We start from the raw sequence: 27,097 nt of genomic DNA on the forward strand, positions 1-27,097 counted from the left end.
ATGAATCACCCCACAAAAAATATATACACAAGCGGATTTATCCGTATTTCACACCTCGTTAACGACCACCACACCTCATTAGCAGCCCCCCCCCCTCCCAATTGGGTAATTAACTCCCCCTCCCCCCCCCCCTACACCAGATATTAAAGAACCAGGTCACTCAATTTGCAACTCTCTGAATGTTACATCAATCAATCATTTACCTGTCCAATGAACAGGTAAATTACCTGTCATTACCGTTGTTTAGCGACGAGATAATATGTAAATCATTAATGATTTTAATCTTTGATTGCCATTCTCCTGATTAGGTGATTGTGTAATGTATATGTTTTGGTTCTAGTCAATGTATACATACACACACTGTGTATATATATATATATATATATATATATATATATATATATATATATATATATATATATATATATATATATATATATATATATATATATATATGTATATAGAGGTCACTATTCTCCTGAACTGTATTCAGGACTACAGTGTACTTGCTGATTGGTCACTACGTTAATGTATTGACGTTAATGTATTGACCTTGATGTATTGACCTTAATGTATTGACCTTAATGTATTGACCTTGATGTATTGACCTTTATGTAAATGTATTGACCTTTATGTAAATGTATTGACCTTAATGGCCTCTGGTCAATACATTAACTTAATGTATTGACCTTAATGTATTGACCAGAGGCCAATATAGGCCTAGAGGCCAACCCCCCCCCCCCCCCTAACAGGTCAATATAGCCCCCACAAACCACTATAACATTTTAACCCAGACCTTGAAGGCCATTTTCATTTAAACTGTCTAATAGGGCATCACTTTCCCTTCAGTAACTCATTTTCCCCTACCGCGGCCATTTTTTTCCCCTCAGCGGTATTTATTTCCCCACTGGAAGCCATTATTTCCCCGCTAACGGTCATTATTTCTCCGTCAACAATGCTAATTTCCCCGCTAAGCAGTTGGGTATTATACATGTTTCCCTAGGCTCTCTCTCTCTCTCTCTCTCTGTCTCTGTCTCTCTGTCTCTCTCTCTCTCTCTCTGTGTGTGTGTGTCTCTCTCTCTCTCTCTCTCTCTCTCTGTCTCTCTGTCTCTCTGTCTCTCTCTCTCTCTCTCTCTCTCTCTCTCTGTCTCTGTCTCTGTCTCTGTCTCTGTCTCTGTCTCTGTCTCTCTCTCTCTCTCTCTCTCTCTCTCTCTCTCTCTCTCTCTCTCTCTCTCTCTCTGTCTCTCTCTCTGTCTCTGTCTCTCTCTCTGTCTCTCTCTCTGTCTCTCTCTCTCTCTCTCTCTCTCTCTCTCTCTCTGTCTCTGTCTCTGTCTCTGTCTCTGTCTCTGTCTCTCTCTCTCTCTCTCTCTCTCTCTCTCTCTGTCTCTCTCTCTGTCTCTGTCTCTCTCTCTGTCTCTCTCTCTGTCTCTCTCTCTCTCTCTCTTCTCTCTCTCTCTCTCTCTCTCTCTCTCTCTCTCTCTCTCTCTCTCTCTCTCTCTCTCTCTCTCTCTCTCTCTCTCTCTCTCTCTCTCTCTCACCCTCTCTCTCTCACTCTCTCTCTCTGTCTCTCTCTCTCTCTCTCTCTCTCTCTCTCTCTCTCTCTCTCTCTCTCTCTCTCTCTCTCTCTCTCTCTCTCTCCAACATAGAAGGCAATACAGCTCAGATGAAATGGAAAAGTAGGCTGGGGAACATGATCGCGACATACATGATACGGTAATACTCAAGGTGGAATACACTTATCTACCTTAACCTGCAATAGGACAATAGTTTGAAGCCGTGAGAATCAAAAAGGTGTTAAAAAATATATATGGAAACCGACGTCATACCGGGAGTTCGGAGACCGGGCCTCGGGGCCATTGATCCCTGGAAACTTCGTCAAAATAAGCAGAATACATCATGAACAAACTACTGTCCAATTATCTACAAGTGATTCAGAAATGAGTTATTAGTTAATTAACTGGGTGATTCGGTAATTATTGGGTGTGAGGTCACCAGGTATGGTGTGGGGTCACCAGGTATGGTGTGGCGTCACCAGGTATGGTGTGAGGTCACCAGGTATGGTGTGAGGTCACCAGGTATGGTGTGAGGTCACCAGGTATGGTGTGGGGTCACCAGGTATGGTGTGAGGTCACCAGGTATGGTGTGAGGTCACCAGGTATGGTGTGAGGTCACCAGGTATGGTGTGAGGTCACCAGGTATGGTGTGGGGTCACCAGGTATGGTGTGAGGTCACCAGGTATGGTGTGGGGTCACCAGGTATGGTGTGGGGTCACCAGGTATGGTGTGAGGTCACCAGGTATGGTGTGAGGTCACCAGGTATGGTGTGAGGTCACCAGGTATGGTGTGAGGTCACCAGGTATGGTGTGAGGTCACCAGGTATGGTGTGAGGTCACCAGGTATGGTGTGGCGTCACCAGGTATGGTGTGGCGTCACCAGGTATAGTGTGGGGTCACCAGGTATGGTGTGGGGTCACCAGGTATGGTGTGTGGTCACCAGGTATGGTGTGGCGTCACCAGGTATGGTGTGGCGTCACCAGGTATGGTGTGGCGTCACCAGGTATGGTGTGAGGTCACCAGGTATGGTGCGAGGTCACCAGGTATGGTGTGAGGTCACCAGGTATGGTGTGAGGTCACTAGGTATGGTGTGAGGTCACCAGGTATGGTGTGAGGTCACCAGGTATGGTGTGGGGTCACCAGGTATGGTGTGAGGTCACCAGGTATGGTGTGAGGTCACCAGGTATGGTGTGGGGTCACCAGGTATGGTGTGAGGTCACCAGGTATGGTGTGAGGTCACCAGGTATGGTGTGAGGTCACTAGGTATGGTGTGAGGTCACCAGGTATGGTGTGGGGTCACCAGGTATGGTGTGAGGTCACTAGGTATGGTGTGAGGTCACCAGGTATGGTGTGAGGTCACCAGGTATGGTGTGAGGTCACCAGGTATGGTGTGGGGTCACTAGGTATGGTGTGAGGTCACTAGGTATGGTGTGAGGTCACCAGGTATGGTGTGGGGTCACCAGGTATGGTGTGAGGTCACCAGGTATGGTGTGAGGTCACTAGGTATGGTGTGAGGTCACCAGGTATGGTGTGAGGTCACTAGGTATGGTGTGAGGTCACCAGGTATGGTGTGAGGTCACCAGGTATGGTGTGAGGTCACCAGGTATGGTGTGAGGTCACCAGGTATGGTGTGAGGTCACCAGGTATGGTGTGGGGTCACTAGGTATGGTGTGAGGTCACTAGGTATGGTGTGAGGTCACCAGGTATGGTGTGAGGTCACCAGGTATGGTGTGAGGTCACCAGGTATGGTGTGAGGTCACTAGGTATGGTGTGAGGTCACCAGGTATGGTGTGAGGTCACTAGGTATGGTGTGAGGTCACCAGGTATGGTGTGAGGTCACCAGGTATGGTGTGAGGTCACCAGGTATGGTGTGAGGTCACCAGGTATGGTGTGAGGTCACCAGGTATGGTGTGAGGTCACCAGGTATGGTGTGAGGTCACCAGGTATGGTGTGAGGTCACCAGGTATGGTGTGAGGTCACCAGGTATGGTGTGAGGTCACCAGGTATGGTGTGAGGTCACTAGGTATGGTGTGAGGTCACCAGGTATGGTGTGAGGTCACCAGGTATGGTGTGAGGTCACCAGGTATGGTGTGGCGTCACCAGGTATGGTGTGGGGTCACCAGGTATGGTGTGAGGTCACCAGGTATGGTGTGAGGTCACTAGGTATGGTGTGAGGTCACCAGGTATGGTGTGAGGTCACTAGGTATGGTGTGAGGTCACCAGGTATGGTGTGAGGTCACCAGGTATGGTGTGAGGTCACTAGGTATGGTGTGAGGTCACCAGGTATGGTGTGAGGTCACCAGGTATGGTGTGAGGTCACCAGGTATGGTGTGGGGTCACCAGGTATGGTGTGGGGTCACCAGGTATGGTGTGAGGTCACTAGGTATGGTGTGAGGTCACCAGGTATGGTGTGAGGTCACTAGGTATGGTGTGAGGTCACCAGGTATGGTGTGAGGTCACTAGGTATGGTGTGAGGTCACCAGGTATGGTGTGGGGTCACCAGGTATGGCGTGGGGTCACCAGGTATGGTGTGAGGTCACTAGGTATGGTGTGAGGTCACCAGGTATGGTGTGAGGTCACTAGGTATGGTGTGAGGTCACCAGGTATGGTGTGAGGTCACCAGGTATGGTGTGAGGTCACTAGGTATGGTGTGAGGTCACCAGGTATGGTGTGAGGTCACTAGGTATGGTGTGAGGTCACCAGGTATGGTGTGAGGTCACCAGGTATGGTGTGAGGTCACCAGGTATGGTGTGGCGGCACCAGGTATGGTGTGGGGTCACCAGGTATGGTGTGAGGTCACTAGGTATGGTGTGAGGTCACCAGGTATGGTGTGAGGTCACCAGGTATGGTGTGAGGTCACCAGGTATGGTGTGGCGTCACCAGGTATGGTGTGGGGTCACCAGGTATGGTGTGAGGTCACTAGGTATGGTGTGAGGTCACCAGGTATGGTGTGGGGTCACCAGGTATGGTGTGAGGTCACCAGGTATGGTGTGGCGTCACCAGGTATGGTGTGGGGTCACCAGGTATGGTGTGAGGTCACCAGGTATGGTGTGGGGTCACCAGGTATGGTGTGAGGTCACCAGGTATGGTGTGGGGTCACCAGGTATGGTGTGGGGTCACCAGGTATGGTGTGAGGTCAGTAGGTATGGTGTGAGGTCACCAGGTATGGTGTGGCGTCACCAGGTATGGTGTGGGGTCACCAGGTATGGTGTGGCGTCACCAGGTATGGTGTGGCGTCACCAGGTATGGTGTGACGTCACCAGGTATGGTGTGGCGTCACCAGGTATGGTGTGAGGTCACCAGGTATGGTGTGGGGTCACTAGGTATGGTGTGGCGTCACCAGGTATGGTGTAGGGTCACCAGGTATGGTGTGAGGTCACCAGGTATGGTGTGGCGTCACCAGGTATGGTGTGGGGTCACCAGGTATGGTGTGAGGTCACCAGGTATGGTGTGGGGTCACCAGGTATTGTGTGAGGTCACCAGGTATGGTGTGGGGTCACCAGGTATGGTGTGGGGTCACCAGGTATGGTGTGAGGTCACTAGGTATGGTGTGAGGTCACCAGGTATGGTGTGGCGTCACCAGGTATGGTGTAGCGTCACCAGGTATGGTGTGAGGTCACCAGGTATGGTGTGAGGTCACCAGGTATGGTGTGAGGTCACCAGGTATGGTGTGGGGTCACCAGGTATGGTGTGAGGTCACCAGGTATGGTGTGAGGTCACCAGGTATGGTGTGGCGTCACCAGGTATGGTGTAGCGTCACCAGGTATGGTGTGAGGTCACCAGGTATGGTGTGAGGTCACCAGGTATGGTGTGAGGTCACCAGGTATGGTGTGAGGTCACCAGGTATGGTGTGGGGTCACCAGGTATGGTGTGGGGTCACCAGGTATGGTGTGAGGTCACCAGGTATGGTGTGGGGTCACTAGGTATGGTGTGAGGTCACCAGGTATGGTGTGAGGTCACCAGGTATGGTGTGAGGTCACCAGGTATGGTGTGGGGTCACCAGGTATGGTGTGAGGTCACCAGGTATGGTGTGAGGTCATCAGGTATGGTGTGAGGTCACCAGGTATGGTGTGGCGTCACCAGGTATGGTGTGAGGTCACCAGGTATGGTGTGGGGTCACCAGGTATGGTGTGAGGTCACTAGGTATGGTGTGAGGTCACCAGGTATGGTGTGGGGTCACCAGGTATGGTGTGAGGTCACCAGGTATGGTGTGAGGTCACCAGGTATGGTGTGAGGGCACTAGGTATGGTGTGAGGTCACCAGGTATGGTGTGGCGTCACCAGGTATGGTGTGAGGTCACCAGGTATGGTGTGGGGTCACCAGGTATGGTGTGGGGTCACCAGGTATGGTGTGGCGTCACCAGGTATGGTGTGGGGTCACCAGGTATGGTGTGGGGTCACCAGGTATGGTGTGGGGTCACCAGGTATGGTGTGGGGTCACCAGGTATGGTGTGGGGTCACCAGGTATGGTGTGGGGTCACCAGGTATGGTGTGGGGTCACACCAAACAGCTTCAGAGGCCATCTGTGACTCCTAATTCAATAGTGGTGACTTTATCACCGTCCCGAGGCCCTCAGAAGGGAGTCTAAGTGCATCTTTGAGGCACTCAGCCTCCTCATCCCAGAACGATGCTAACATTAGCGAGATGAGATCCCCCCTCCCCCCTCACCCCCCCTGGATGCTGCAGTGTATGGTATTTCGTATATTTTAAAACATATGTATTTGGTTCACTTGGATTAAAGACTGGGATTGGGATGATTGTGATGATTTAGGGAAGGATTTGATAAAGTCTCGGTTGGGTAGCAGTTAGGTACTCCCGTGGTTCTTCCTTATAGCGTGGGCACCCATGATCCCGATCTGCCCGAAACGCTGCGCGTACTAGTGGTTTTACAAGATTGTAATTAGTATCCTACGTAATCTCACAATCTCAATGTACCTTCTTGTATATATATAAATAAATAAATAAAAATAAAATAAATATATATATATATATATATATATATATATATATATATATATATATATATATATATATATATATATATATATATATATATGTGTGTGTGTGTGTGTGTGTGTGTGTGTGTGTGTGTGCGTGTAAAGAGACATTTAGAACATTAGATAGAGCCAACTGCGGCATTGTTCCACAGTGGAGCGGACCTCCCGAAGCCTGGAGCTTACACGGGAAATATGTACAGTGAACCTGACGCTGCAGCTCCCGGCATTTGTATGCAAATTGGCTCTAGTCTGGGATGGGGAAGGGAAAAATGACTCGCGGGGAGGTGTGTCAGGTAACGCAATATGCCGGGGTTTGACAACCTCTCAACTGGGGCTTTGTCGTTCGCTCCAGCGAGGTTTTGATGTTCGATCCGGCGAGGTTTTGCTGTTCGCTTCGGCGAGGTGTTGATATTTGCTCTGGCGAGGTTTTTGATGTTCGCTCTGGCGAGGTTTTGATGTTAATTCACTCCGGTGAGGTTTTGATGTTCGCTCTGACGAGGTTTTGATGTTCGCTCCAGCGAGGTTTTGATGTTCGCTCCAGCGAGGTTTTGATGTTCGCTTCGGAGAGGTTTTGATGTTCGCTCTGACGAGGTTTGGACGTCTGCTCCAGTGAGGTTTTGACGTCCGCTCCGGCAAGGTTCTGCCGTCCGCTCTGCCAAGGTTTGATAACCCTGGCTGAGCCTGGGGGATCTTGATATGATAGACTGTTGGTAGAATTACATTGCAGTATTGAACTACTTTTCCCGCACAGTTCGTGAATTGAAGGAGAAGAAGAGAAGACACAGAAGACACAAGAGAAGAAGATTTGTTCACGAGAAGAAAAGATATACAGATTTCGCCCAGTTCTCATCCTGAGTAGGGAGGATTGACTGGGCGCAAGTCTTTAATTTTTTGCCCCTGCAGTAATTGGAAGTGTTTTTTTTATTAAGGAGCTGGGGTATGAGGACAAGGAGCTGGGATATGAGGACACGAAGCTGGGATATGAGGACAAGGAGCTGGGGTATGAGGACAAGGAGCTGGGGTATGAGGACAAGGAGCTGGGGTATGAGGACAAGGAGCTGGGGTATGAGGACAAGGAGCTGGGGTATGAGGACAAGGAGCTGGGGTATGAGGACAAGGAGCTGGGATATGAGGACAAGGAGCTGGGGTATGAGGACAAGGAGCTGGGATATGAGGACAAGGAGCTGGGGTATGAGGACAAGGAGCTGGGATATGAGGACAAGGAGCTGGGGTATGAGGACAAGGAGCTGGGATATGAGGACAAGGAGCTGGGATATGAGGACAAGGAGCTGGGATATGAGGACAAGGAGCTGGGATATGAGGACAAGGAGCTGGGGTATTATTTACCCAATTTCATGTGTGTTTTGCAAGAAAATTTTATGGAGAATTTAATTATTTGGTATTGACTGGAACGAGCAGAAAAAATCATATAAACTGTATGTGAGAAAATCATTGGAGCAGGGCGATGGGATCGAACCGGCGTCCTGATCACCCTAGATGCACACCTGTTGCAGGACGGTGGGAATCGAACCAGCGTCCTGGGTCACACCAGACACGCACATATGGGGTTACCAGGCATGCTGCGAAGATATTCTCCGAGAAATATCACGTTACTTTCATTTGATTGATTGATGAAGATTAAGCCACCCAAAAGGTGGCACGGGCATGAATAGGACGTAAGTGGTGGCCCTTTTGAGCCATTACCAGTATCAAGAGCTGATACTGGAGATCTGTGGAGGTGCGACTGTACCCTGCGTGACGGGAGATGTCTCCCGTTGGTTCAATGATTGATTGATTGATGAAGATTAAGCCACCCAAAAGGTGGCACGGGCATGAATAGCCCATAAGTGGTGCCCCTTTTGAGCCATTACCAGTATCAAGAGCTGATACTGGAGATCTGTGGAGGTGCGACTGCACCCTGCGTGACGGGAGATGTCTCCCGTTACTTTCATCTACTTGTATAGATTTATGGTTATTTTTCAGGCGACTTATGCTTTTGTCAAGTGATAAGTTTTTAAATGGGGGCAATTTCTAGTTTCATGTTGTTTAGCGAAATAATTGTTCCGATTTGTCGTGCCGTTTTGCGATGAGCAGGGCATTGTTACCATCGAGGTCTTCCGTTACGCTGGCAACAGATCTTCTCCGGGATGCAACCTGCAACAGTTTACTAACTCCCAGAAATCTATTTACTCTTAAGTGAACAGAGGCATCAGTAAAATCAAACGGTGCCCAAATGTTCGATCTCTCCTGCTGCGGGGTATCGAACACGGGTCCTGCTATTTGGGATCCAGTTGTCATGACTATGTAATCCTTCCTAATCGAAGCATCATGACCTTTCCATGACACAAAAATACAATGTGTGTTAGTCTTGTGTACACAAGTGCGTCCATCCTTAATAGCGTCCAATATGATGGTCGAATCATCGTTAAAATGAATTGCTTCATGCACTTGGTGAGTATTGATCATCTTGGCCAGCGAGGGAGGTTGATGATACGAGGGCAGTTGGCGCTGTTGCTACCAGGAGTCAGGGCTCCGTCTCTTGAAGAGTTTTGCATTGCGGTCTTTGGCGGACTTCGACTCAAAGACTGGACTTCGACTCTGAGACCGGACTTCGACCCAGAGACCGGACTTCGACCCAGAGACCGGACTAGTACCCAGAGACCGGACTTCGATTCGTAGATCAGGTGTTAGTGTTGCTATCAGGAGTCAGGTTCCCGTCTCTTGAAGAGTTTTGCATTGCGGTCTTTGGCGGACTTCGACTCAAAGACTGGACTTCGATCCTGAGACCGGACTTCGACCCAGAGACTGGACTTCGACTCGTAGATCAGGTGCTGGTGTTGCTTTCAGGAGTCAGATTCCCGTCTCTTGAAGAGTTTTACATTGGAGTCTTCGGCGGACTTCGATCCTGAGACCAGGTTCCAAGCGTGTCTGAAAGTTGTTCCTTGCACCATACCAGCAGCTTCAAGTTGACGACCAGCGATGAATAACCACAATAGTTCCAGCCAACCACCCGGAGTGACGAGGTACTTCAGTTCGATGCATTTGACGCGAATCCTGGTATGTATCCTGCAGGTGTGTGGGATCTTCGTGTACACCTGGCCGCGGACCTCCGCCCCGTGCCGTCCTAGATTCAGCCTCCTGCTCTGCCTCTGGGCCCTCTTCTTCAGAATGTGGCTACTAAGTTCACTCTTCCTCTACATCAACAAAGTCCCGGTGTTCAACAATGATATAAACATTGGAACACTTTCCTTCAATGTGGCTTGGATCGCTACGGTCATTGTGGGGACGATAGCGCCGTTGTTCCTTCTTTTTAAGAGCAAAGCTTTAGCGGACATCATGGAAGAATTAGACAAGTTACCGGTTAAAGAGGAACATGGCGGCCAGAAAAAAGGGCCCGTTTTCCTGTTTAGGATAGTCGTTATATTTATAATGCTCTTAACTTGTGTAACTAATTTAAAGCCAGTAGCATACACCTATGGCTTTTTCACCGTATTTATTATAATATTCCTGATTTTCCTATACGTACAGTCAATTACAGTTAGCTACTTATTTAAATATACTTTTAAGTTCTTGGGCCAAGTAGTGCGTCAGTCCACAGAGGAGACAGTTAGTCAGGTCTCCTACATAGAGACAGTTGGCCAGGTCTCCTACATAGAGACAGTTGGCCAGGTCTCCTACATAGAGGAGACGCTGGGCCAGGTATTCTACAGCCTCGAGCCTGGTCCTCAAGTTACTGCTCCACGTGTGAAGGATCCCAACACGAATCCTCTGATGTTCCCTTTGATCCAACTGGAACAGATAATTGGCCAAGTGAGTACCTTTTATATAAAGTTTATAGAGGATGTTGACTTTACAATGTACTGTGAGCTAATGTAGGCGAGGAGTCACAATAACGTGCCTGAAGTATGTTGACCAGACCACACACTAGAAGGTGAAGGGACGACGACGTTTCGGTCCGTCCTGAACCATTCTCAAGTAGATTGTGGTCCAGGACGGACCAAAACGTCGTCGTCCCTTCACCTTCTAGTGTGTGGTCTGGTCAACATACTGTGAGCTAAGCTTCGATCACAGGAAACAACTGAATGCTCCTTATAACCAATTAAGCATATCGTTAATGTGTTTTTATCACGAACTGTCTTCGTTATTAATCTTTTTCTTTGTTGGCTGTGTGTCTTATCTCTCTGTTAGTAGTGGTGTAATATCATGTATTTAGTCTCCTTGCCAATAGATAAGACCCCAGTTTAATGATTAATGAGTTTGATGGAAATCAGTCAATTACAAGCCTTATGCTCAAAGTCCGTCATCACATACCATGTGATGACGTTTCTTGCCCGAAACGCATTGCGTAATAGTGGCTTTAGGCATTGTATGTACTAGCTCTATCTATATATCAATCCATTAATGTAACATCACTTGTATGTATATACCTTACCTGAATAAACATATTTATTTATTTATTTATTTATGTGTGTGTAGTCGAAGTCCTCCCTCAAGTCCTCTTGACTCCTCCAGGTGGAAGTACTCAAGATCAAGACAACCGCCTGCTACTTCGAAGTCATAACGACCGTGTTGTTAACGTTCATCGTTGGCGACATAACTGGTATCTTTAGCGTCGTTACCAACTTCACTGAGAGATACGATTGTACTCCGAGCATCATCGCTTTTACTATGTTCATATTCCGCTTGTGTTTCACCGGACAGATGTTTACGGATCAGGTGCGTAGACTCCGAACACGTGCTTACGCGTAGACTCCTCACACATGTTTATGCATAGACTTCGAAGACGTGTTTATGCGTAGACTCTGAACATGGGTTTACGCGTAGACTCCAAACACGGGTTTATGCGTAGACTCCAAAGACGGGTTTATGCATAGACTCCGAACACGGGTTTATGCGTAGACTCCAAAGACGGGTTTATGCGTAGACTCCGAACACGGGTTTATGCGTAGACTCCAAACACGGGTTTATGCGTAGACTCCAAAGACGGGTTTATGCGTAGACTCCGAACACAGGTTTATGCGTAGACTCCAAACACGGGTTTATGCGTAGACTCCAAACACGGGTTTATGCGTAGACTTCGAAGACGTGTTTATGCGTAGACTCCGAACACGGGTTTATGCATAGACTCATGTTTACGGGTTAAGGTGGAAAGTCTCCGAACACGTGTTAATGAGAAAACAAACAAGTTTCCCTTCCTATTTCCATATATTTAACCTTCACTTGCAAAGACTTTCAATCAAATTATGATTCTAAATTACTAAAAACAAAAATACGTTTTGAGCAGTCTAAGGGTTAAGTCCTGCCCCAAACCCACCCACATTGTTTCCCAGATATATTAAAAGATGTTAGATATGATTGACAGTGCATAAATCATTCTTGTTAGGCTAACTACCTCAACTATCATTCCCACAGATCAATAAATCTATCTGGAAACTCAAGCAATTGAGCAGGAGCACCAAGGTGGAGACGGTCAAAGCTTCGGTGAGTTAATAGCAACTTTATCCACCAGTTGTAAACATGTATAAACATACATTATATATATATATTTTTCCCCCCCATATTTCCATGCCATCAACATTCCCTACTGCCAGTACTATCTTCCACCACCATTGTCCCCCTACCACTACCACTATCGCCTCCCATACCACCACTACTACCTCCCATACCACCACCATCGCCTCCCATACCACCACTAACTCTTGGTCATCGACAGACATTCCGCATGGTATGGTATCTTCAGGAACTGGGGCGTCTTGACATGAAGGGTTGGTACTTCCTCAACTCCTTCTCCATCGTTTCTGTGAGTACTCCTCTTTATACACCTGTTTATATATCTGTTTATACACCTGGCTAGCCCTTACACCTGCTTGTACAGCTCAACACACAATTTTATCAATACTTTTCTCTGCTTCTCGCTCTCCCTCACTACCCTTTCCTCTCTCTCTCTAACCCCTCAGTTGACCAGGAATGTTCTGCTCTACAGCTGTTGAGTTTCATGGCCACGTACCTGGTGATCCTGCTGCAGGTGGGCTGGCAGAGGCTGGACACGTAGGACACCTGTCCAGAGAAGAGGATACACATGTGTCTTCAGGGATACACATTGGTATCTCTGGCTGTATCATTCTTCAAGAAATGTTCTCTGGATCTGGGCTTATAAGCGACAGAGATATCCTCGCCAATCACAAACCCAGTAAAAAAATAGATATAGCAAAATCACTATACACTCAACATTCTTATCTCATTAATTTCATCTTATGTGGAAGTCTTTTCGAAGTCGTCATTTTCTCCTCAAGTTTGATTAATATATAATGTTATGTTACTTACAATAGATCAGTCAGTATTGTAAAGATAATCTAAGATAGGTTTAGATAACCTTTTTCATCAGAGATGTGAATATTTTGTTAACATTTTTAGGCTTGAAATAATCAAAAAATTGTATTTGTTTCATTAAGAATTTCAGAGAAGAATTGCGCACTATTTGGTCCTGGGTAAAATGTATTATTTTCAAATTATGTTTCCCAAAAACAGCTACTATTTTCTTCAAACTTTTCTCTGGACCTTTCTCTCTCAGACAGCCTGGCCACTCCTTATCTGTGACACATTGGTTCTTAAGTGTCCGGCCTTCAATAACCTCTTCCTTGAGCTGAGACAAAGTGCAAAGGTCTTGGCCTTTGAACTTCATAGTTTCCCTTAAAGTTTAAGGGGAATAACAACCATTTTCTATACTTTTAGAGGCATAAACTATCATAAAATAACAATGACTGTCTAGGAACTAAATAATTACTTACACAGTGTTATAGCTAATTTTTCTGGCATATTATACACACGAAGATTGATCAAGGTGCACAACTAAACATTGAAGTTTGTTGTATTGTATTAATACATCTGTTTATACATTATACAGCGCTCTTGTTGTACTAAATCTTTTTCAGGTAACTTTGTGAGTCTTTGGATATATATATATATATATATATATATATATATATATATATATATATATATATATATATATATATATATATATATATATATATATATATATATATATATATATATATATATATATATGACAGACAGGGTGAGATCAATGATTCTAACACGAATCTTCTCTATTGGCTTATATTTTCATTTAATTCAAAAGGAAGTTGAAAAATAAAGATTACAAAATTCACTTTCCAGTTTTATTGACACTTAGTGATCTGTTTCGTTGACTAATGTCAACATTGTCAAAGACAGTGTACAAGGGATTACAATATGGGTGAAACAGCAGTCTATTTAACCATTGGGTGAGTTGATGCTCCTCAATAGCCTTCTATTGTCTATTTGTCTATCTATCTATTATATTTATTGTTATTATATCTCCAGTGTTGTATGTGTTCTGGATCTAAGTTATGAGCCTCGATCCAGGAGACATTTCTTGAAGAATGATACAGCCAGGGAGACCAATGAGTCTCTCTGAAGACACATGTGTATCCTCTTCTCTGGACAGGTGACACAGGTGTCCTACGTGTCCAGCCTCTGCCAGCCCACCTGCAGCAGGATCACCAGGTACGTGGCCATGAAACTCAACAGCTGTAGAGCAGAACATTCCTGGTCAACTGAGGGGTTAGGGAGGGAGAGAGAGAGAGAGAGAGAGAGAGAGAGAGAGAGAGAGAGAGAGAGAGAGAGAGAGAGAGAGGGAGAGAGAGAGAGAGAGAGAGAGAGGGAGAGAGAGAGAGAGGGAGAGAGAGAGAGAGAGAGAGAGAGAGAGAGAGAGAGAGAGAGAGAGAGAGAGAGAGAGAGAGAGAGAGAGAGAGAGGGAGAGAGAGAGAGAGAGAGAGAGAGAGAGAGAGGAGAGAGAGAGAGAGGAGAGAGAGAGAGAGAGAGAGAGAGAGAGAGAGAGAGAGAGAGAGAGAGAGAGAGAGAGAGAGAGAGAGAGAGAGAGAGAGAGAGAGAGAGAGAGAGAGAGAGAGAGAGAGAGAGGGAAAGCACAGAGCCTTAAATAATTACTAAAACATCTCTGGCATCTAAAGAATTGCATCATTTGCTCTGAATAAATAAAATAACCTTATATATATATATATATATAAAGGAAAATCACTAAAGATGCTAAAATGTTCTTGAAGACAGTTCATTGTTCAGTAAAAATGAACTATTCTGTTCACCGAGAAGAACAAAACTGTCTCCTGCAGCCTCAGAGATAGACAGCAAGATAGACAGTCTTCTTCGATGACCATTGAGGGACCATCTTCGACTTCACAGGCTTGGGGTTCCGGGTTCGAGTCTCTAAGTGCCCCAAGTGGCAGGCATCGCTCTTTAACGCCCCAAGTGGGTAGATATACCTCAGTATACCATTAGAGATACCAAGATATACCTTCCGTCAACATATCATCTCTGAAACGTGTTCGTATCCCCTCGAATGACTTCAAAAATCTAAGTAAACAAACTTCCTAGCCACAACAAGCTCTTAGAACACCTGTTAAGTGACACCAGTTGACACACCACAATCCTTTAAGTCCCTGTAGTACTTTGTAGGGTTATGACTTAACTGTTGTACCCACCTGCTGCATGGGTAACAGCTTCTCCCCTCCCCGTATCAACCTAACCTGGCTTTTGCATATTTGTCGTGATTTGCAATGGCTTCAGGGGTGTACTGGCACACAGATGTGCAGGTTTGGTGGCACACACCTGCACTGGTTGGCACTACAGGTGTGCAGGGGGGTATTAACAGGTGTACACAGGTGGTGATTGATCACCTATTAACAGGTGTTAGATTATAGGGATTAATTGTGAACAGGTGTAGATGTGCACAGGTGTAGAGACAGTATACATACACAGGTGTAGAAACAGTACACACATACACATGTATACAAACAATATACATACACATGTATACAAACAATATACATGCTAATAAAAGCCTAAACCCTTGTTAAATCTCCCCAAACACCTGCGGGACTATACAAGCAGGTGTATACACAGGTGTTGAGTGAACAGATGTGCAGCTACACATGTGTACTCACAGAGACAAGAGTGGAAACGTTTAGGCTATACCAGCCCTTCATATCCAAGCGACCAAGATGCTGAAGATATCCAATGATGCGATGTATCTGAAGACATTGACTTCGTTAGTGGTGGGTGGTAGTGGTGGTGGTGGTGGTTAGTAGTTGTGGTAGGAATGATCGTATTGCTTAATGGTGGTGATTAGTGACAATTGATGGTAGTCAATTACGATAATTGATATTAGTAATAGTTAGAAAAGTTACTGAACTAAAAATTGCATTCAAAATTGAGAATATTTGGATTGGGATTAGAAATATTAGACAAACTCATTACTTACTCACCGAGGCCTTGACTGTCTCCACCTTCGTACTCATGCTGAGTTGTCTCAGTACCCAGATGGACTCATTTATCTGTGGGAATGAGTAATAGATAATTTAGATATCTTAAAGAAGGATGATTCAGGCGCTAGGAGGAAACTAATAGGGAAAGTGCCAAGCTATTACGGCTATATAGCACTGGGAAGGGGTCAGGATAAGGATTTGGGATGGGACGGTGGGAAAGGAATGGTGCCCAACCACTTGTATGGACGGTCGGGGATTGAACGCCGACCTGCATGAAGCGAGACCGTCGCTCTACCGTCCAGCCCAAGGTGATTCACAATGATATTACAGTAAAGTTTATTTATCTGATAAGAAACTCTATAGAAAAGGTCAGAGGCATCGAACCAGCGTCCTGGGTAACACTAACACCCTAACCCATGGAGAAGCGATTGGGCAACATTTTAATATCTCAAACAAAATTATGCTCAATCTTAAGTACTGGCAACACAGTTATTCTCCCATTCATGGGTCGAAACCGGTTTTTCATAACCCTACAACATTAAGGTTTGAGGGGGTAATGACTTAACCTGCTGCATGGGTAACAGCTTCTCCTCTATATCAACCTGCTGCATGGGTAACAGCTTCTCCATATCAACCTGCTGCATAAGTAACATCTTCTCCTCTATATCAACCTGCTGCATGGGTAACAGCTTCTCCCTCCCAACCTGCTGCATGGGTAACAGCTTCTCCCTCCCAACCTGCTGCATGGGTAACAGCTTCTCCTCTATATCAACCTGCTGCATGGGTAACAGCTTCTCCATATCAACCTGCTGCATGGGTAACAGCTTCTCCCTCCATATCAACCTGCTGCATGGGTAACAGCTTCTCCTCCATGGGTAACAGCTTCTCTATATCAACCTGCTGCATGGGTAACAGCTTCTCTATATCAACCTGCTGCATGGGTAACAGCTTCTCCATATCAACCTGCTGCATGGGTAACAGCTTCTCCCTCCATATCAACACCTGTCCGGACTCCACCCACCTTATCAGTGAACATCTGGCCGGTGTAGCACAAGTTGATCATAATGAAGAAGAAAGCAATCAGGTTGGGCACCATGTTGTAGTTGTGGGAGAAGTCTGTGAAGCAGCTGAAGATACCGGTTATGGTGGCCACGATAAAGGCTCCAAGGACCAGCGTGACGGAACTGTAGAAGCACTCTACTGTCTTGGCCTTGAGCAGCTCCACCTGCAGGAGGGAGGGAGGGAGAGAGAGAGAGGGAGAGAGAGAGAGAGAGAGAGAGAGAGAGAGAGAGAGAGAGAGAGAGAGAGAGAGAGAGAGAGAGAGAGAGAGACAGAGAGAGAGAGAGAGAGAGACAGAGAGAGAGAGAGAGAGAGAGAGAGAGAGAGAGAGAGAGAGAGAGAGAGAGAGAGAGAGAGAGAGAGAGAGAGAGAGAGAGAGAGAGAGAGAGAGAGAGAGAGAGAGAGAGAGAGAGAGAGAGAGAGAGAGAGAGAGACAGAGAGAGAGAGAGAGAGAGAGACAGAGAGAGAGAGAGATAGAGAGAAAGACAAGAGAGAAAGAAAGAGAGGTAGGTTAGCTCGTTCTGACATGCTATGGATTCTCAAGTAGTTTTGCCTAACCGCAACAGTTCAAACTATACCAACCCCCTCTATTGACACTTGTTAGTGTCACCTGCCTCTAGTGTCACTATAGAGGCTGCTGCATATACAGTCCGTCCTCATCAACAAAGTCTAAGTGCTCATTAATCCAGCCCCACACTACTAATGAATGACAATTATTATATTAATATAAGAGTACTTTACATTTTAAACAGCAAAGACAAATATACCCAAATATTCAAAATGAAAGAAAACTTAACAAAATGTCACACTAAATGTATAATTGGGGGTCACAAACCTGGCCAATTTTCTCCTCTAGTTGCACTAGGGGAAGCAGGAGATGGTCAATGTCGTGGTCCTTCACACGCGACAGCTGTGTGGAAAACACCTGATCAGCTGTCTTCCGGATGAAAGCAACCTGGACCATTGTCTGCCGGATGGACGCTACCTGCTCCACTGTTTCCTCTGTGGACCTGTGGACCACCTTGGCCAGAAACTTAAGCTTGTTCTTAAGGAGGATGGAGAGTGAAATAGACTGCCCGTACATGAAGAACAAACAAAGACACAAAAGGCCGATGAAATACGGATCGTGGGACTTCTCTGGCAGCCGCTGTAGTAAAAACACAATCATCGTTGAACAAGATATTGTGATTCGGATTAGCAAAAGCATCTTGCTCGGCTGATCTCCATCATCTTCCCTGTAAGGCAGCTTGTCGAATTCCTCGTATAACTCGGCAAAAGTTTTGTTCTTGAAGAGAAAGGTGAATTGAGCCAGGGAGCCGGCTATGGCCGTAGCTGCCCAGGTCATGTTGTTGGAGAAAGTTCCAATGTTCATTCCTGTGGTGAAAGATTGCACTTTAGCAATGTAGAGGTATGTTGCACACACCATCAATATCCTGAAGAAGAGGGCCCAAAAGCAGAGGGGGAGGCTGAGGCTCGGGCGGCACGGGACGGGGCTCCGGGGCCAAGTGTACACGAAGATGCCGCTGATCTGAAGGAAAGTTACCAGCACACGCGACATAGGCGTCGAACTGAAGTAGATCAACGCACCGCTTGATTTGCTGGAAAAGTTTGGGTTAGTCATCGCAGCTCAAAAGCTCCAGGTATGGCGCAAGGATCAACCCTCAGACACGCTTGGAACCTGGTCTTAAAGTCGAAGTCTGGTCTTCAAGTCGAAGTCAGGTCTTCGCGTCGAAGTCCGCCAAAAGTTGCAATGCAAAACTCTTCAAGAGACGGGACTCCTGACTCCTTTCAGCAACACCAACACCTCGTCTCCGTGTCGAAATCCTCTCTCTGGGTCGAAGTCCTCTCTCAGAGTCGAAGTCCGCCAAAGACCGCAATGCCAACTCTTCAAGAGACGGGATTCCTGACTCCTTTCAGCAACACCTCGTCTCAAAGTCGAAATCCTGTCTCAGAGTCGAAGTCCCGTCTTCGAGTCGAAGTCCGCCAAAGACCGCAATGCCAACTCTTCAAGAGACGGGATTCCTGACTCCTTTCAGCAACACCACGTCTCAAAGTCGAAATCCTGTCTCAGAGTCGAAATCCCGTCTTCGAGTCGAAGTCCGCCAAAGACCGCAATGCCAACTCTTCAAGAGACGGGATTCCTGACTCCTTTCAGCAACACCTCGTCTCAAAGTCGAAATCCTGTCTCAGAGTCGAAGTCCCGTCTTCGAGTCGAAGTCCACCAAAGACCGCAATGCCAACTCTTCAAGAGACGAGGACCTGACTACTGCCACAAACACCACCAACTACCCCTCGCATCATCACCCTCCCACACACATTAAGATGATCAATACTCATCAAGTTATTCTTGTTTACGCAGTTCAGACCATCACAGTGGATACTATTATACACATAGACTAGCTTGTGGACATAGAATTAATGTCTATAACATTGTTATACCATGCAAAAGATCACGAACCCATTAGTGCTTCTAATGCCACATATAAGTGTTCGGATGTCACCTCAGTGTGTTCGAATGATGCACATGAGTGCTCGAAAGACTCACCAGATTATTCGAGTGACGCATTTGAGTACACGAAGGACGTATTACTGAGTTCGAGTGACGCATTTGAGTACATGAAGGACGTATTACTGAGTTCAAGTGACGCATTTGAGTACCCGAAGGACGTATTACTGAGTTCGAGTGACGCATTTGAGTACACAAAGGACGTATTACTGAGTTCGAGTGACGCATTTGAATACCCGAAGGACGTATTACTGAGTTCGAGTGACGCATTTGAATACCCGAAGGACGTATTACTGAGTTCGAGTGACGCATTTGAGTACACAAAGGACGTTTTACTGAGTTCGAGTGACGCATTTGAGTACACAAAGGACGTATTACTGAGTTCGAGTGACGCATTTGAGTACCCGAAGGACGCAATAATGAGTCCGAATATCCCATCAGAGTTCAAAATAACGCCCTAGAGTGCTAATTTAGAACGTTCGATTATCACCCCCCTCTCTCAAAGACCGAACACAAAAACCCGGAGTGGGCGGTGAAAATACCCCCAAGACTACACCCCATCAACACACTTTAATAAATAGACAAACAGCAATAGAAAAAAAAGAACGTAGGAGAAGAGATAAAAGTAGAGGGAGGGGATAATTGATAAACATTGGAAGAGATAAAAAAAGGGGAAAGAGTAAATATCAACCGATAGGTCAAAGGGGGAATGGGGGGGGGGGGGAGCAGGAGAGAGAGAGGTGTTGAGAGTAGGTGGAAAAGGCAGGATAGGAAGGAATAGGTGTAACGGAAGGGAGAGATGAGAGAGAGAGGGGGGATAAACAGAAGGAAAGAGAGGGGTAGAGAGGACAGGAGAGGGGAAATAGGTAGAAAGAGAAATAGGAAAGGGAAATACATAGAAAATAGGTAGAAAGTCATGATGCCAGGGAATATATATATATATATATATATATATATATATATATATATATATATATATATATATATATATATATATATATATATATATATATATATATATGTCGTACCTAGTAGCCAGAACGCACTTCTCAGCCTACTATGCAAGGCCCGATTTGCCTAATAAGCCAAGTTTTCATGAATTAATGCTTTTTCGACTACCTAACCTACCTAACCTAACCTAACCTAACTTTTCCGGCTACCTAACCTAACCTAACCTATAAAGATAGGTTAGGTTAGGTTAGGTAGGGTTGGTTAGGTTCGGTCATATATCTACGTTAATTTTAACTCCAATAAAAAACAATTGACCTCATACATAATGAAATGGGTAGCTTTATCATTTCATAAGAAAAAAATTAGAAAAAATATATTAATTCAGGAAAACTTGGCTTATTAGGCAAATCGGGCCTTGAATAGTAGGCCAAAAAGTGAGTTCTGGCTACTAGGTACGACATATATATATATATATATATATGTCGTACCTAGTAGCCAGAACGCACTTCTCAGCCTACTATGCAAGGCCCGATTTGCCTAATAAGTAATAAGCCAAGTTTTCATGAATTAATTGTTTTTTGGCAACCTAACCTACCTAACCTAACCTACCTAACCTAACCTAACCTAACTTTTTCCGCTACCTAACCTAACCTAACCTATAAAGATAGGTTAGGTTAGGTTAGGTAGGGTTGGTTAGGTTCGGTCATATATCTACGTTAATTTTAACTCTAATAAAAAAAAATTGACCTCATGCATAATGAAATGGGTAGCTTTATCATTTCATAAGAAAAAAATTAGAGAAAATATATTAATTCAGGAAAACTTGGCTTATTAGGCAAATCGGGCCTTGAATAGTAGGCCCAGAAGTGCGTTCTGGCTACTAGGTACGACATATATATATATATATATATATATATATATATATATATATATATATATATATATATATATATATATATATATATACACTCACACGACGCTGGAGATAGTCCATATGTAAACTCCCCAATATATATACACACTGAGGAATTAGGTAAAATCAGCCTGCCTTAACCACTGTGCCCAACCAGCTAAGGGGCCAGAAACGTGGGGCCAAAAATGCCCTGTCAGTATTGACGGCGGTCAAAACCCATGTTTCTCATATAATTGGTAGTGTTGAGGCAGGGAAAAAAAGCCCACAACAGCCGTGTATCTTGCTTTTTTGGGGCCCTGTTTTATTTAGCTGAATGGGTGAGTTGCTGTGTATCGAAGCCAGTCCACGTGTTAACAAGATATATTTGATTTTTGATAACATTTTGAAAATATTATAAAAAAGTGGTTTTTAGGCATTTTTCGCCATTCATACAACGAAAATACAACTTTGCTGCAACATTCAAAAAGTTGCTTTTAGGCATATTCCGCCAATCATACAACTAAATTACAACTTTGCTACAACATTCAAAAAAGTTGTTTTTTAGGCATATTCCGCCAATCACACAACGAAAATACAACTTTGCTACAACATTCAGAACACGTTTTAACAACCAATATATAGCAAGTTGTAACAACGTTTCTAATACGTCAGAAAAACGTTCTACCAAGAAGTAGACAAGTTGATCACATGTTGTAAGATGCGGAAAATAGTTATCTTTTGTGTTTGCAGGGGTATCTATATCTACTATAGCTACTCATCATTGGAACAACAGTGGGGGGGAGGGGGGTGTGGGGGGTCTGCCCAGTTTCCTAGGCCTATATATCTTACGAATTAATTATTTTTAACTGTTGTTGTTGTTGTTGTTTAAGATTATAGCAACCTGGAACAAAGTTCCAAGTAGCACGGGCTATGGCGAGCCCGAACTTTTTTTTTTATGATACTTTAAAGTGTGAGTTGCAGGAAGTGAAGTATATTTTGCAGGAAGAGGAATATACTTCACATAGACTAGCTGCATGTGAATATATTTTCTACAGGCTCCCTGACACACACACACACACACACACACACACACACACACACACACACACACACACACACACACACACACACACACACACACACACACACACACACACATATATATATATATATATATATATATATATATATACACCCCATATAAGCTCCCTGAACACATATATATACCTCATACAAGCTCCCTGAACACATATACCTCATACAAGCTCCCTGAACACATATACCTCATACAAGCTCCCTGAACACATATACCTCATACAAGCTACCTGAACACATATACCTCATACAAGCTCCCTGAACACATATACCTCATACAAGCTCCCTGAACACATATACCTCATACAAGCTACCTGAACACATATAGACCTGCAACAGGTTCTCAAAAGCAACATTTTAGAGGATATACAGCCAACCATGCAAGTATATATCCATATATCCAGTATCATTGATTATTCCTTCAATCGAGTAAAGTCTCCCCCCCTCCGGACGCCAACAGAAAATGGGGAATATCCGAATATCTTTTACGATTTGCATATTTTCATCTCGTAATGGTGCATTTATCATCTGCAGGTCGCAGGAGCAGGTCGTAGACTCTTTAGAAACGAGTATGATACTATTTCTTCCGAATCCGATATGTTGCTGGACCTCGAACGACGACCCGTTCATGTACTGGATGTGATCGATGATTCATAATAATTCCGTGAGCTATGGGAAGGGAAAGCTCTCAGCCAGCTAACAGGAGTCAGCAGTCGTCTGCTCCTGTACCCTCCTGTGTGTAAAACTAGTAGGGTAAGGCTTACCATGAGCTATGGGAAGGGAAAGCTCTCAGCCAGCTAACAGGAGTCAGCAGTCGTCTGCTCCTGTACCCACCTGTGTGTAAAACTAGTAGGGTAAGGCTTACCATGAGCTATGGGAAGGGAAAGCTCTCAGCCAGCTAACAGGAGTCAGCAGTAGTCTGCTCCTGTACCCTCCTGTGTGTAAAACTAGTAGGGTAAGGCTTACCATGAGCTATGGGAAGGGAAAGCTCTCAGCCAGCTAACAGGAGTCAGCAGTCGTCTGCTCCTGTACCCTCCTGTGTGTAAAACTAGTAGGGTAAGGCTTACCATGAGCTATGGGAAGGGAAAGCTCTCAGCCAGCTAACAGGAGTCAGCAGTCGTCTGCTCCTGTACCCTCCTGTGTGTAAAACTAGTAGGGTAAGGCTTACCATGAGCTATGGGAAGGGAAAGCTCTCAGCCAGCTAACAGGAGTCAGCAGTCGTCTGCTCCTGTACCCTCCTGTGTGTAAAACTAGTAGGGTAAGGCTTACCATGAGCTATGGGAAGGGAAAGCTCTCAGCCTGCTAACAGGAGTCAGCAGTCGTCTGCTGATATTCACCTTATCACACACAGGAAATACTTATCCCATAAAATACAGATTTAAACACCTTTTTCCCTTGGCCATTTTCTCAGGCTGGTATATTCGGTCTTCCTGAGCGACAGAGGGAGGCGGTGATGGCTGCTGGCCACCTCGTGAAGCTCTTCTCCTCATTACTGCTCCATCACGACGTCCCATTAATCTTCTCCTCCTCTCCGGGATATTTCCTCTTTCCTCGCACGGAATGTTGATCCCGCTGCTGCTCGGGTTATTTCATCACTTCCTACGGACTGTTGATCCCGCTGCTGCTCGGGTTATTTCATCACTTCCTACGGATTGTTGATCCCGCTGCTGCTCGGGTTATTTCATCACTTCCTACGGACTGTTGATCCCGCTGCTGCTCGGGTTATTTCATCACTTCCTACGGATTGTTTATCCCGCTGCTGCTCGGTATATTTCATCGCTTCCTACGGACTGTTGATCCCGCTGCTGCTCGGTATATTTCATCGCTTCCTACGGACTGTTGATCCCGCTGCTGCTCGGTATATTTCATCGCTTCCTACGGACGGTTGATCCCGCTGCTGCTCGGGTTATTTCATCATTCCCACGGCTTGTTGATCCTGTTGTTGCTCAGGATATTTCATCACTTCCACGGAATGCTTAAACAGGTATAATCAAACACTTTGCATCAGGACCACCGTGAGGTAGGTACCTGACAAGGGTGGTAGCTAGAGTTTTATGTTGTCTAATGAAGGATTTTACTGCTGGCTTTTATGACCCACTGAACTATCGTGGGAGGCACTATGCACCACTCCCTTGTGCTTCGTGTCGTAAATGTCTGTTGACACCCGGGGGAATGACAGTGTCATTCAGTGTCACCTAACACACACACAAGCATTACAGCCGGCCACTACCACACACACACAAACATCACAGCCGGCCCCTACCACACACACACACACACACAAACATACATTCCAGCCGGCCCCTACCACACACACACACACACACAAACATACATTCCAGCCGGCCCCTACCACACACACACACACACACAAACATACATTCCAGCCGGCCCCTACCACACACAAACATTCCATCCGGCCACAACGTTCCCTAAACCATAGGTCTTGGATACCAGGCAAGTTCTATAGCCATCACCAAAAGATAAAAAAACTAATTATTCTGATATACAAAAGCATTCTGACATACGGCTTTTGTGTAGGATTAAAAAAAACACCTTTCCACGTAAAAATTTTTTTGCTTTTTTTTTGTTTGAAGGGAAAGCACTTGGTATTTAAAGCGAATTGAGGTGAGAGATACATAGACACACACACAGGTTAGGAGTGGAATCTGTGAGGTTGTGTATCCTGGTGGCTTTTGTCTAGTGTTCCTTTTTTACAAAAAAGTCCAAAAAACAATTTTCCACTCGAATCGGGTTCCTAAATTCCGGAAACGATTCCAGTGTTTGGAAACTGTGTGGTGGTGGTGGTGGAAGATCTGGAAAAAAAAGTGTTTTTGTTGGCTATTGTGTAATGTCATAGAGGTTATAATAGTTTGTGATTCTTAATTGATCTTAGCTTTTTTAAGGGGGGAGGGTTGGAAATTCACTGAAAATTCACTTTTGTTTAGGTCAACACACACATACACACACACACACACATACACACACACACACACACACACACACACACACACACACACACACACACACACACACACACACACACACACACACACACACACACACACACGCACACACACACACACACACACACACACACACACACACACACACACACACACACACACACACACACACACACACACACACACACACACACACACGCACACACACACACAAGGGGTGAATATATCTTTTTGGGGTCTTTTTTTTATGCTATATGAGACGACCCCAGCTTTGCTTGGGGGTCGTGCTTGACCCCAGCCTTGCTTGGGGGTCGTGTTTGACCCCAGCTTTGCTTGGGGGTCGTGCTTGACCCCAGCTTTGCTTGGGGGTCATGCTTGACCCCCAAGCAAAAGGCTTTTTTTTTTGCTTAGGGAGAAAAAAAATGAAAAATAAATTATTTTTTTTTTCAATTATTCCCGTTTGTTCATCGCTGTGAAAGTCGTTGACAAACCACCAATGAACACAGAGGTTCAGGTCGTTCCAACGACTGTACGAGCGAACTGGGGTCATTCGTACCTTCCCTAACTACTCCGTCCTGAACTCCTGAAACACAGAAAGGGGGGAAAAAAAAATTCCTTTACATAGAGATCCGTTTAAAAGATAAAGCAAATGTCTGGTTTAAACGTGTTTAAAGTAAGGGAGGGATTAGAAGTATTTTTTTTTTTGCCCCTTATAAGCGGAGTTACTGGTCCAAATAAACGACTTTTATATATAAATATTATTACAATATTATTAATATTATTGAGAAAATTATGTGTGCTGTTATGCGGATTCGAACCTATGCGCTGGATGCATATTCGAACGCAGAAGGAATATTTGATGGCAGCGGAAACAAATAGAGTGTCTTTCAACCTGATGCGCCTGTTCACCTAGCGGTAAAAAGGTATACCTGGGGAGTTAGACCGCTGCCACGATCTGCTTCCTCAGGGTGGAGGCCTGGTCGAGGACCGGGCCGCGGGGACACTAAAGCCCCGAAATCATCTCAAGATAACCTCAAGATGATCTTTACCCACACTGTTCCATTGTGTGTGTGTGGGGGGGGGGGGGGGGTGTGTTGCCTAACCGCTATCGTCCACTATTGCACATCGTGGCCCAGGCTGTGTCATGTATGCTTTGCTATTTACAGAGCCGAGCTGCTCAAGTCCGCTGAATCCTCCCAGAGACTGAGAGAACAATGGGAACCTATATGTGGACTCCAAGTGATGGAGAACCACCATTTCCTTCCTCGGGTTATTAACACCATCAACTAATGAGCTCTGAGACGACGTGACTGGAACCGGACTAGAGAGAACTGACACATATAGACGACGTTACCAGAGGAGATGGTATATGTGTAAATATGCTGTGAATAAGCTGGGATCCTGTTAAGCTGGGATCCTAGGGACAAACAGGGATCCTAGGAACAAACAGGGATCCTATGAACAAACGGATCCTATGAACAGGGATCCTGTTAAGCTGGGATCCTAGGGACAAACAGGGATCCTAGGAACAAACAGGGATCCTAGGAACAAACAGGGATCCTAGGAACAAACAGGGATCCTAGGAACAAACAGGGATCCTAGGAACAAACAGGGATCCTAGGAACAAACAGGGATCCTAGGAACAAACAGGGATCCTGTGAACAAACAGGGATCCTATGAACAAACAGGGATCCTATGAACAAACAGGGATCCTAGGAACAAACAGGGATCCTAGGAACAAACAGGGATCCTAGGAA

At 45.4% G+C, this 27,097-nt stretch overlaps 1 protein-coding gene across 2 annotated transcripts; it reads right to left on the reverse strand.

Annotated features, from left to right (window-relative positions):
- Positions 1 to 13,755: 13,755 nt before the first annotated feature.
- Positions 13,756 to 23,942, reverse strand: LOC138350511 (uncharacterized). Of its 2 annotated transcripts, none has more exons than XR_011222142.1 (5): positions 23,761 to 23,942; positions 16,893 to 17,096; positions 15,872 to 15,940; positions 15,551 to 15,637; positions 13,756 to 14,120 (listed from the first exon to the last, which is right to left on the reverse strand). XR_011222142.1 is itself a non-coding variant. In XM_069301529.1 (5 exons), the coding sequence occupies exons 1-5, from the start codon at positions 18,549 to 18,551 to the stop codon at positions 14,052 to 14,054; spliced, it is 1,215 nt and encodes a 404-aa protein (XP_069157630.1). In that variant the 5' UTR covers positions 18,552 to 18,650; the 3' UTR covers positions 13,756 to 14,051. The 2 variants fall into 2 exon arrangements, 1 of the variants encoding a protein (XP_069157630.1); XM_069301529.1 differs by lacking the exon at positions 23,761 to 23,942 and adding an exon at positions 17,766 to 18,650.
- Positions 23,943 to 27,097: the final 3,155 nt, after the last annotated feature.

Source organism: Procambarus clarkii, chromosome 46 (assembly GCF_040958095.1).
Source record: "Procambarus clarkii isolate CNS0578487 chromosome 46, FALCON_Pclarkii_2.0, whole genome shotgun sequence".
NCBI classification, from domain to species: Eukaryota; Metazoa; Arthropoda; class Malacostraca; order Decapoda; family Cambaridae; genus Procambarus; species Procambarus clarkii.

Excerpts from the sequence above, each read along its gene's own strand:
- LOC138350511 (XM_069301529.1), bottom strand. The coding sequence starts at position 18,551 with ATGACTAACCCAAACTTTTCCAGCAAATCAAGCGGTGCGTTGATCTAC. Across the intron at positions 15,941-16,892 it reads GCCAGATGTTCACTGATAAG|ATAAATGAGTCCATCTGGGT; the intron begins GTGGGTGGAGTC and ends TCATTCCCACAG. Across the intron at positions 15,638-15,871 it reads TGGAGACAGTCAAGGCCTCG|ATACATCGCATCATTGGATA; the intron begins GTGAGTAAGTAA and ends CAATGTCTTCAG.